General features: G+C 38.8%; 1 protein-coding gene across 5 annotated transcripts in view; it reads right to left on the reverse strand.

Annotated features, from left to right (window-relative positions):
* Positions 1 to 13,232, reverse strand: part of ADGRG6 (adhesion G protein-coupled receptor G6) — a 137,324-nt gene that overhangs the window by 71,265 nt on the left and 52,827 nt on the right. For all 5 annotated transcript variants that reach the window (XM_004752736.3, XM_004752733.3, XM_004752735.3 and 2 more), the window contains one exon: positions 172 to 513. In XM_004752736.3, coding sequence (XP_004752793.1) covers positions 172 to 513 — 342 coding nt within the window. The remainder of the gene's footprint in view (positions 1 to 171; positions 514 to 13,232) is intronic.

Consider the following 13,232-nt stretch of genomic DNA (forward strand, 5'->3'; position numbering starts at 1 on the left):
ATATTGCTAATGAGAATGTTCAGTGAATATTAACAGATTCTTGCCCTTAAGTTCTAATCCTAATCATTCACATTCACATAAAAGCACATAACTCTGTCTTCTGGTCCCGGTGTTTACTGTAGAACATGTTAAATGAAAGCAGAAGGTTGGCGCCGCCTGTGGTTTACATACCTCTGATGTAGCTGGCATTGAAACCTTTCTTCTGGATGCTAAAGTCGCTTGAAAAGGACACTTGCATCTCATTCGCACTTGAGTTAAATGATAGGCCTTTGGCAGTTGCTCCACAAAATTTAGTCTGGCTCTCTCCATTTTCAAGGGATAATGAGTCATAAATGCAATTGGGAGCTTCTTCAATGTCGAAATCATTAAACGTTATCTGAATGATATAGCCGGTGGGGGCTCGCAGGGTCCACAAGCAAGCTTGGCTGTTAGGGTAGTCGTTAGGGTAGCATGGAGAAGTAAACGTCCCAGAAGGGCTGGACAGGACAACCCTGCAGTTGGCACATCCCCACGCTGTTGGCCAGACAAGAGAGAGACAGAGAGAAGGGCGGGGATCAGAGGCATACAATAAACCGAGAATACCACACACTGGGCACAATCAAACAAGAAGCATTTTAAAACACCAAAACACAATCATGCAAAATAAAAAAAGAATGAAACCATCTCAAGGAGAAAAAGGAGAAGAAACAGAGAAACAAAAGGTGAAAGAAAAAGAGAAAATTTTAAAGCAATGATTCTTAGACTTGGGGGATCATATACCCTAAGATAATCTAATGAAAGTTACAGTAAATCTCTGTCAAATGCACAGAAGCCACTACAATACTACACTTTAGCATACTGTTTTAGGGAGTTCATGAAGCCCCAGGAGGTAACCCTGGATTTCCCAAAGGTTCACTGGCCCGGGTGAAGAATCTCTACTGTAGAGAGTAACTGCACTGGGGTAAGGGAGTTACAGAACCATAAAGGAAGACAGAAGTCAGTATTAAAACCTTGGACATAAAGGAGCATCCATATGTAGGAAATAAATATTTAAAGAGAAATCTACTAATACAAAATAAACAAGCAAATAAGTTATCTTCTGGCAGACTTTACTTTTTTCTAAAATTCAAAAAATTAGCATCACCTTGCATGTGTGGAACATTTATAGTTTTTAAAATGCTTTCACTTATCTCCTGTGCTCATTACAGTTGTTAAGTCTATACATGTGTGATGATCTCATTCTTTCATTCATGCAGTGAAGATTTATTGAGTGCCTGTTACATGCCAAGCACTATTCTAAACAGTATATATTAATCAGCAAGAAAGACGAAGTCTATGTCTGAATCATTCTTACACATCAGTTCTGGGCCCAAAGATAAACAAATAATATAATGACAGATGGTAGTAAGAGGAAGGAAGAGAAGTAAAGCAATCTATCCTTTCTCAAATATTAGTCATCCAGGACCTGGTCACCAGTGGAACCAGACACCGAGGTCTACTGTCTTTCTGTCTGGTAGTGCTTTGGTAATTAATATTCATGTTCTTTTAAATATTTCTGTAAGTCTAGGCAGTAAATTCATTTATTCAATATCCTGGATAAATAAGCTGCCATAAAACTTACACATACACTTTAAAACAATAAAACACTTTAACCATGTTAATGAAAATCACTCAAAATTTGTGTTCCTCCCCCTTTTACTGGGTTGAGTAAAATAAAATATTTTTTCTTAAACGTGATAGTTACTACAAATACAGTTGATAATATGCAAGGACTTCTCAGATATGTTAACACCACTCAGGTTAGGTTTTTCTTTTTTCTTTCCCTAATGGCCACGTTGAGTTATCCTCAACAACACTGCTCCCCATCAATTCTTTCTAACTTGCCCTCCCTCTGCTCCTCCTCCCTATGTCTTCAATGTCTTATATGGGGATGAAGACAGAGAGAGGAAAACAAATTATGATCACCAAGTGTTAGCCAAACGCCTTCTCTCATGCACCTCTGGAACACCATGTTCCTCTCTGTATCTCTAACCAGAGCAGTTGTGATCCTTCCACTTGTGACATTATTCACTTATTGTTTGTTTTTCCCACTCTTCTCTGAGCCCAGAAAACAGAGTAGGTACTGTTCTGCTTACCTTCTTACTCCTCAGGACCTCACTGCATCCCTGGTACACAGAAGACTTTCGGTAAAATTTGTGAAATTTGTGAATAAATCCATGAATAGCTTAGATCATGTCTCAATTAAAGAAGGACTAAATATAGCATATGAAACTAAGCCAAACAAAGTCCAAATCAGAAAAAAGACAGTACATGAGCTCTGTAATGTCCGTTTGGATGAAGCTTTGGGCTCTTTCTTCCAATAGTTTCACTCACAGTATAAGATTGAGAACACTGGGCCTCTCTCACCCTTTAGCTTCCTGTTAATATACCGTGAGCCGAAAAGAGGGAAGTAATCCTACTAAATTAACAATAATGAACCCAGTAAAGGGCACTAAAGATTTAAAAAAAAAAAAAGGGGGGGCGGGTGCCTGGGTGGCTCAGTGGGTTAAGCCACTGCCTTCGGCTCAGGTCATGATCTCAGCGTCCTGGGATCGAGTCCCGCATCGGGCTCGCTGCTCAGCAGGGAGCCTGCTTCCTCCTCTCTCTCTGCCTACTTGTGATCTCTCTCTATCAAATAAATAAATAAGATCTTTAAAATAAAATAAATAAAAATAAAAAATAAAAAAAAGGGGGGGAAAGGGAAATAAGATACAATCTCTGTGTCATCTAAACATCCGTGATGTATCAGCATTTTTGCAAAATGAAATACCATCCCCTATGTTGAACACCCAAGTAATGTTCATGACTTGCTTTATACCAGTGTATATACTTTTTTACCAAATTCTTCTCTAAGAGCTGAATGAAAACTACAGGAACCTTCGACCTGACTGAGCACATGGAGTCTGTAATCTTGAACAAATTAATCTCTCTGTGCCTGAGTTTCACAACATTCATTTCACACTGATGGCAATGGAAGCACCCACCTCCCACGGTTATTGAGAGGATGAGATAGGTTAATATTCAAAAGTCCTAGGAGCCACACCATAGAAGTGCACCAAGTGTCCTGGGAGCACCACACCCATGTTGGCTATGGTTAACCATCCCTGTAACACAAAATCCATGCATCGATAACTTCAGAGATAAAAACAGCATCCCACTTTAATAGAATCTCTTTTTCTTTTTGGCACTCATTGGGATGAAAAAGTGAAAGAGAAAAACGCAACAATATTCATTTAAAAGCCATTTAAAGCATTCTACAATTCTCATCTAAAGTCACTAGACAGTAGTTAGAGAGTGCTCTGAAACCCCAATGATCTTAGTTGGATGAAAAAATCAATTAAACCAGGCACAGTATCATTATGTCCATCATATTTGTAGATAACTTCACAGTAAAGGACTTCACATATATTATCTCATTTGACATCAAGAACAACCCTGGGAATTAGTACCACCTCCATCTTCAGATGGAACTAATAAGGCTAACAGATTTTATAATTTGCTCAAAGTTAACATCTAATTGGCAAGAGGACCAAGACTCAAACCAGTGGTTCTAAATAGAAGTCTAGTGTTTTTCTAGGGGACAAGTTTCCACAATATGGTGATTTGAATTTGACCATTTAGAGCAATCAACTGTCACTCTTAATCAATTCCTATACAATGAACTGGTTCATTAGAACTTAATTCGTACCCCCCCCCTTAAAGGCACAGCTACTTAAAAAGATAGCTACTGTGGGAGGCACTGAATGCGGTCTCGGTAAATCCAGAGTTAACATATTTTCTAAGATACTCAACTCAAAACATCTGGCCCAAATGGTTTCCAAAAGCCAAAGTCGTGTAACATATTCACACCTATAAATTTATAAAAGCGAAGTTTTTTTGGTAATCTAAACAACAAACCAAATTCCACCCTCAGCCCCTGCCTATGCTTATAAATGTTTAGTAATAACTTACTCATGCTTATGTCACAAAACTTTATTCTTCAAAGAAACTCAAATCTAAGACTGAAAGCCTCTCAGTCATGCAAAAGCCTATTGCGATTTATAAGCAACATTTAGACCCAGATTTCATAATCATGACCTTCTGCGTTTTTTGTCGTCGTCGTTTGATCTCAGAGATTGGGACTCTCATCCCATCCTTGCCTCAAATCCTTCCTCCGAAACAAATAGTATGTTCTTTACAATTTAAAGCTGGAGTATCAGGTTCCAAAAGATAAATCAAAAGAAATCAATTTTAGCTGCTTTCAACACAGATCTATAGATGGAATAACTTTTTCCTCCACTGTATTAAATGAGGAGCAGAAAGAATGCATTTAAATGCAATCTTGTTTTTTATTTGAATGCTATCTCAAACTGCTGCTGATGAGTCTGTTAGAAAACCTCGCCGGTGAAAATCAGCTCAGAAAATTTTGGTTTAAAATATTTAGTAGCCTCAGAGGGTTCTGCAGATTAAGTGGAAAGGTCAACAACTACGAATTCCAGGATCTGTTCTAATGCCTCAATCATCACAAAGCCAAAAGGAGTCACACAGGATTTCTCCAGACTGAGTACAATGCTGCCAATCATAACATCACTGAGCTGTCAAATAGCTGACTGATAATAGACAGAACTATATATAATATATAGCCATCAAAGTAAGTGTTTAAATTTAAGTGATTTCAGGCCTCGATGCATATTTTTTCAGGATGGCAAGGAATTTGAAGGCAGTCTGGCTGTGACATCTGCGTTTCTGTTAATGTGACAGACTTGGCAAGCATTCCCACCTTCCCTTACCCCTCCTCTTCAAGCTCTGCACTCAGAGATAGTATTTCCATGGAGGGGAGGATCCCTTCTAAACCAGGGTTACACTGGTCATTCCAGTCTCCTGCTGGAGTTTCCAGCACCCAAGCAAGGATATCAATATGCTCCCCGACTCCTCCTCAAACACTGGTTTCCCCAGAGTTAGCTAGAAAATTGTCTGATTTCCCACTGTGATGTTTCAGCCTCAAAATATTCTTTGGAGGCACCACGGATATGAAGCCAGCACCATGACTTGCATATTAGTTTAAAAGGGTAGCATTTTACCTGAATCAGTTCAATTAAGTTTGATATAGCTAGAAAATTAACGAGAATTTGAAGTTTCCTTGATGAAGCACCATAAAGCCCAACAATTTTTTTAAATCCCCAAAGCGATTCACATGCACCATACCTTCAGATACAGTTTTATCTTCTGTAATATTATTAATGTTTAAACTTTAAGTTTTGCCTTTCCATAATCACTGGAGCATAAGAACATTCCATATGTAACTGTGAAAGATAACGCTTTCTGGATCCAAACATGTGAACTGCTGGAAATCCTTCCAGACTCACTTTATTATGTAGTTACATTTCCCTTGCAAGGGGATTAAACAGACAAGCATGTCTGCATGCATATGCACACATACCCACACACATTTTCACGGGAAACTCCCCTCTCTTAACCAGTGGTTGAATCCTTCTCCAGCTGTTAACAAACAAACAAACAAACAAACAAAACAACCTAAAGGCAATGTATAACTTTAAACAAACTAAAGCTGCAGGGCCCATCACTTAACCTACCTCTGGTTAACACGTTCAAGTCTCTTATCCCGGACCTCCATATTCCTACACTGCACACCCCACCCCCCCGCCAACTCTGTATTAATCCAGCCATGGACCTTTTGCTCTCTAGTACATAGGCTTCCAGAAGAGAATCCACAAAACTGTGTGGATTTATACTGAAGAGGTTTCCAAATTTATCTCACTCACTCTCTTCAACATTCGATGTCTCTGAACATTCCCTGATTCTTGAGTCTCTCCACTCATAGCTCCTATCTTCTCCTGATTCTCCTCCTGCTCTTCTCCTAGTCCTCTCTGAGCTTGCCCCTGCTCTAACTGCCCTCACAATTTTTGCTATTTTAAGTGTGATCCTCAGACCCACAATTTCAGCATCACTTCATGCTCGTTAGACATACAGAATAAACCAGACCTACTGAACAAAACTTGTATTTAAAAATATGTATACATATCTTTTAATTTTTTTTAAAGATTTTGATTTATGAGAGAAAGAGAGAGAGAGAATACGGTCCAAGGGAGAAGAAGACTACCCACTAAGCAGGGAGTCCAAACCAGGTCTCAATCCAGAGACTCTGAAATCATGACCTGATCATGATCAGATGCTTAACCCACTAAGCCACCCAGGTGGCTGCAAAACCTGTATTTTAAGAAGATTTCTGGGGCACCTGGGTGGCTCAGTGGGTAAAGCCGCTGCCTTTGGCTCAGGTCATGATCTCAGGGTCCTGGGATCGAGTCCCCATCGGGGTCTCTGCTCAGCGAGGAGCCTGCTTCTCTCTCTCTCTCTCTCTCTCTCTCTCTGCCTGCCTTTCTGTCTCCTTGTGATCTCTCTCTGCCAAATAAATAAATAAAATACTAAAAAAAAAGAAGATTATCTGGTGATTCATAAGTACATTAAAATCTGAGAAATGCTCCTTTAAATAACAACATTCTATGGAAGCTATTCACAATCATAGCACATACACCTTCTTCCAGAGCGATCTGCCCCTCCCACAACTCATTGTGTCATATTGATACTATCACCACAAGGAAGGACCCCTAACCTGAAGGGAACTAAATCATGGGCTTGGCTACCCAGATTCTCTGAGAATGTGAAGTTAGGGACACAGATGGTTTTTTCGGAGAATGATAAAAAATGGCATCCCAAAGTTCTATGAATTCAAGGATAGCAGCATAGCTTGCCTTCTTGCAATGGAAGGGCACTGATGAGCAGAGAAAAAAGAAAGCAAATGTAGAGAACACAGAGATAAGAGAAAACCAGACTTTTGAGAAACAGAGAGACTAATTTTATACATTCCGTGTCCAGACGTCAATGAGAGGAGCTGTTCTTTGTGGCTCATCCTTGAATTCTATGATAAGAACTCTTACACCTGCCATCTCATTTCTCTTGATCCACCTTCAGTCGATTTCTGTTCCTTACTACCAAGAGTGCCTCGAGGCAATACTTTATGGGACTCTCCTCTCCCTTCAGCTTTTCTGTCTCTACACTCAGTCTTTCTGGATGATCTCATCCAAACACAGGCCTTCACTATGTCCAAATGCTGATGATGTGCATGTCCTATGCATACCACACCCACACTCTCGAATGTCTATTCAATAGCTCCACGTGGATATCCCATAGATCCCTCAATTCAAATACCATTCCTCAAGTGATTTGTTCTTATCCATTTTACAATTGTCAGCAGTACGAGAAACACTATCCAGACTAGAACTCTGAATCTTCCCGTCTTCCTTCTCCTATACCTTTTCAAAAATAGTTGATCAAGAGCTGGGTAACTATCTTATTCACAGTTATTCAGTTTATCCCTTATCTCATTCCCATGCTACTCAGGTAAAGGTTCACATCTTTTCTCTCTTGGACAAAAAGCTCACTAGCTAGTCTCCTTGTCTTATCACCTCCAACTCATCTTTCATGTCACTACAAGAAAGATCTATGAAAATATAAATGCAAGGATAAAAATGTGTTTTCTCTAACTCAAAATCTTCTCTAGAGTCCAAAAAGACAAGCTTCTTTGAATGACACATACAGCACCCATATTGTCTTGTTCACGCTGTCTTATCATCTCTTACCATCTCCCCATTTCCAGTCACTCAGTAAATACTTCTTAAGCATCTCTGTGCCTGGCATTGGGAATATTAAGCATACTGTGGACAGGATGCAATCCCTACATCTGGATTATTTCAAATACAGACAAGTAAGTAGACAGCAATAAAGCACAATGTGAAAATTGATCTAATAGAACAAGTAGACGAGTGCAATCACCTGGATTTAGAACTTGTGGAAACAGCGCCATTTCGAACAAATGAGAAAGAAACTAAGACCTAAATATGCAGCACAGAAGTGGGCCATATAAAGAAAAATGTGCCGGCCAGTAGGTCAGCAGGTGCAAAGGGCAGCAGATGAAAGAGAACAAGACTGTTCAGATAACCTAAGAGTTTCATTTTGTGGAAACATAGTATCCAAAGTGAGGCAAAACAAGAGATAAAGATGACAAAGTAGGCTGAAATGAGATTCTGCAGAATTCTGCAAGCCATCCTAAAGTAATAGTAAGAACAGTAGGGAAAATACGAGGTTTTAATTAAGGGAAAGCAAATTAATCTGATTTGTGTTTAGCACAGATTTTTTTTTTTTTTTAAAACCTTACCCTTCTATATATAAACAACACAAAACTACCAGCAAACAAATTCCCTTGTATGAATCCCCGCAGCCTCGCTCAAAAGACTGGACAGGAAACAAGAAGAAAGAGACAGCAAACTACCCTGGTGGCTCATTTGTGGAGAGAGAATAGTGGTCAAAAGCAGAGGAAGATTAATTTTGCAAGGACTCCCCAAAGCACAGCTTAACTGTTGATGGGTAAGATCTGAAATCTACAGTGACCAATCTAGTGTTCATCGAAGATCTGTCTTACTGTGATCTTACACGTTTTATTACCCCTGACGAAAAACTGAGGGAACTATAAAAAAACAAACACCCACCTAATGTTCATTTCGCTTGAGAATGTCACAGAAAACTTCTGCATATGGATTATCTAGGCAGCATTGCAGGGTAAAACTGGTTTACGTTGGCATCAGCCAGAAAAATATTGCTAAATATTACCAATACAAATGGAAGAATGTCTTAGCCTAATTAAAGCTAATTATAGTTCTATACCCATGAAGGCAATGATATCATTATTGGAAGTTACTTACTTCTTGAGCACATGAATGCAACTAATGAGAGGTCCATACAATATACTAGGACTGCACTTGGCTGCTAGAAAGATGCTCAAATAATGTTAGTTTTTAGTGTTGTCGTGACTGTGGTTGCTGCTTCATAGCAGAGCATGTGAGCGATATTTCAGAGTCTGTTAGTTCATTCATTCGTTCGTTCATTCCTTTTACTGGGCCCTTACTTCCACTCATTTCCAGATTTCTCTTCCATGTCTTTACACAGGGTTAACAGAGGGTGGGCAGAATTGGAGGTTGGAGTCAAAGGTCATTGCTTCCAATTCATGTCATGTTATCTGGTACAGATGAAGAACCTGAAATTAATTGCTAGAACGGGTTTTGGTTTAACAATCCTGCCCTCCCAATAAGTTGGGAGAATATATCTGGAAGAAGATGGCAGTGGCAGGGCAAGTGTGCCCTGTAGCTCAAATTTTCCAAATAAGCCTATAATTTGAGGACATTAAAAACAACAATAACAACAACAAAAAAAACCCACTTAGGTTTGTTCACATAAATGGCAGTGGTTTAATTTGTGAAGGGCTTGGAGCAAAGTAAATGACAGATGCAACTAGCATAATTTTGCCCCTTTATGGAATACTTTTTGTGTAAACATTTTGGAAATAAGAAAGGGCTGATGTAAGATTTCCATAATATAGATTTTTAAAATTAAAATGTTTTTTAGTAAAAGTTTCCATTTAATACATAAACGGGTTGTTTAAATATGCTGTCTAACTGCCTTAAATTAATCCATTGCTGGAATTAATTACTTTTCAAAATATTTACATAATGTCAACTTTGCACACAGATCTCAAGAATAATATATTTGAGGACTGTATGAGAGGGAAGGAAAAAGAGAAACAGATTCTCTTAAGTTTGTTCCGCACACTCTGAAATTAAACTTTATAAAGTTCTATTTCCAACTTTTTCCTAGCTAAATCACAAGAGCTGATTAAAAATATTTTATTATTTTTGAAAAAGAAACACTGTGGCAAGGACAATATACTCTTGATGCTGAGTTAGAAGCTCTCTCAAAATCCTTTCCAGATGTAAAATCATATTTTTCGAGGTAATTTTTTTTTATGAGAGAGAGAGAGAGAATGAGTGGGAGGGGCAAAGGGAGAAAGAAAACAGAGCCCAACGTGGTTCTCGATTTCATGACCCTGAGATCATGACCTGAGCTGAAATCAAGAGTCAGATTCTTAACGGACTGAGCAACCCAGGTGCCCGCAAAGTATTTTCTTTAAAATTTCAGTATAAGCCATTTAAACTCATATATATATAAACGAGAATAATTTTAACAACCCGATAACAACTAGCCATTTGGTGAGTGATTACTTTGTGCCAGATGAGAGAAGACTATATTGAGATAATGTTTACCTCTTGAGATAATATTTATATGAATATTTGGTCATATTATGAGTGGATCACAGTGTGTTCTGGTCTTGGCTCTTCCATTAACCAACCATGGGACTCTGAGCTAGTCACTAGCCATTAAGGCCTCGGTTGCCACATCTGTAAGAATTGTCTCTTCCAGCTCTGAAACCCCAATATGGATGATAGATTCAAATTTTCACACACCATAGAGCTTCAGTTGTTCCCTTTAGTAGGAGAAAGCTTCTGGGAGAGTCATGAGGATATCTGATACTTCCCTAAGGAAAAGAACGCACTGATCATTCATGGAACTATGAGGAAATGGCGTCTTCTTGAGTATCCAGGAGTCCCAACCTGAATGTTTGTGTTCATTTGTCCACATTGAGCCAGATGTCAGCCATTACAGGTTGAATAAAAGTAGAGCTAATGGTCAGCAAACATCCTGGCTTCTGGGACATATTCCGACTGCTCAAGAAAATTTCCACATCTTGCTAACAGTGGTTATTATGCTATTTTGAATATTGCTGGCTCAGAATTATAGAGCAGCTTGACAGACTGTAAAGATTTAGAGTGTGGTTACATCAGGGAAAAAAATCACCTACTCACTACCTAATATAGCTGCTTTAGTGTGTTCTTGATGTCTCCCAGCTTACTCTACAAAGGAAAAAACAGTTTATTACTTTTATAAAGTTAATACACCTATTGAGAAGTAAGGTTGAATTTTGGTTTGCCACACTATTGCCAAAACGTTTATCTAAATTTCAAACTGCCCTGGGTTGGGAATGAGGTAATGTAGATGCAAACTTCACAGGGCTTCTGGAAGGTTATGCACATCCAGGCAACTCCACTGACTTCACATTTAAACCGCTTCACCTCTGTCTCAGGGGTCGCCCACATTAATCACAAAATCTGCAGCAATCTGGGAAAGTTCATGAAGGTCACCAAACTTTATAATTATAAATTTGCAGGGTAGTAGAAAAATCAACTTGCTTACTCTGTTCTGGCCACTTGTATTTTTAAACTCCAGAAAAATGGGAGAGTGACTTGTCATAGGTGGGTGAGTAAGGTCACACCTGCAGACAAGCCAGACAGAAGGCCACACCACCACAAGTGGGCGGGCTGGGTGGTCTGCAGAGCAAACAGTGCAGCATGTTTCCAGCTGGAGGCACAGACCTAGGAACAGAAGCTTGCTGGTGTCCTAGAGATTTGAACTGGGGCAAACTGGGCAGCCGTTGGAAAGGGGAGGTGAGCTCAAGCTGCAAACATCTGTTTCAGCTACCATTTGAGGGGCTTAATGATCACTTGAAATTCCCATCAGATTTCTTCTATACTCTTGACCATAAATTGCTCCTATTTAGCTGTGCAGCATTGAGAAAAGGGGAAATATTATTTTAACATGCAGATTCCTTTCATGATCCTCCGTAGAACGCCATGCGGGGGAGTTTCGGAGGGCATTCTCGAAGGAAATGGCTTTGGAATAACAACAGGTATAGCTCTATTCTGGTTCAATACAAGTTAGTAACACACAGTTTAGTTGTGCCACTCCAAAGTAACACTGATGAAGAAGCAGGCCGAGCCCCAGGGATTATCACGATGACACAAGGAAGTTGCTTTTACAGAAAAACTGGAAGGAAAATTTCAAACAATGGCAATTTGGGATTCCAATATAAATATAAAGCTTTGGATAAATATATATAATTTTTCTAGGGACAGGAATATTATAGGACTGTAAGTCCTCTTGGCATCAAATCTCAACCCCCAAAAGATGAGAAACTTTAGGGGTGGGGATTCTTTAATAATGCATTAAAGTAAATAGGATAACATATCTTTCTGAAATTTATTTACTAAAATAATTTGAATTGAATTTCTACTTAGGAAAATCAAAATAATTTTCTCCTTCTTCAATATACTCAGCTGACTTCCAGTTTTTATGATGCGCATGACATAAGGCTTTGTGAAAGACCACCCAGCCAGTGTGATTCTCTTCTATGGGGAAGGACTGAGCCTCACAATGCAAAATGGGCCAAAGAACAAAGTTAACCAAACGTTTAAGGAAAATTAATTTTTGCTTGTAAAGTGATGTCAAAAGTTTACATATATGTGATTTTGCCTGAAATGAATCACTTTTTAAATTACTGCAAAATTTTTTTTGTCTAATACATCATTTTTATGCATGTTATTTTATGGTACTTTATACATTTTCTATAAAACTAAGTCACGATTCAAAAGCAGACAATGCAGATGAAGTTCCTTGGTCATTCTCTCTGTCTCCTAACAAACAGAGTCAGGAGGAAATATACATATCCCACTGATCTTAAGGAGCAGGCCAAAGCTCTTGGCTACAACATGAGAGAGAATGTTCTGAGTGACTGTGCCTAAGACAACGGACAGCTGACAAATGGAGGATCATATCTGGTCATCAACAACTCAGACACAGCAAAGCCCTTTCCAAAGAAGACTATGAGAAAAGCAGAATGTTAAAGGACAGCCTGTCTTGTCATTTGTTTACTAGATTTAAACATTTGCTCCCTGGAGAGCTGAACATTAAACACCTAGGGTTCACAGAAGTTCTTTTGGACACCAATCTAAGTTTCTAGTTGAACTGGCTTTGAAGTTGCTCCTATGCCAACATCTTTACAGCTGTTTTCAGTATGTAAACCCTCCATATACTTGACTAGAAATAGCACACTGACTGGCTGGAACTTTCTGCACAGTGTTTCAGTGAAAGACACTACTGTCCTCTAAAGCACATTATTCAACAATTCGTTTTGGGCTGCTGAAGCAGAAGACAAAGGCAGCACTATATCCTGTGTAATTCAATCAATTTGCTTCATGATGTCATTTTTAGGTACAGCCTTTCAATTCACAGTTTGATTTTTTTTTTTACATGGCTTCCAGTGATGTAGAAGCCATGTAAAAAGATGTACATCTACCCCTGGGGGTACACTCCTTTCAGAAATATAAGGCTTTGGTGAAAAAAATATCCTAAGTTGAAGTAACTTTTCTATTAAAACCATTAATAAAGGCAAATGTTAATGTTCATGAAATGTGAATAATAAAAACAACATC

The sequence above is a fragment of the Mustela putorius genome, unplaced genomic scaffold, assembly GCF_011764305.1.
Source record: "Mustela putorius furo isolate JIRA1106 unplaced genomic scaffold, ASM1176430v1.1 tig00003863_pilon_pilon_pilon, whole genome shotgun sequence".
In the NCBI taxonomy this organism is placed as follows: Eukaryota; Metazoa; Chordata; class Mammalia; order Carnivora; family Mustelidae; genus Mustela; species Mustela putorius.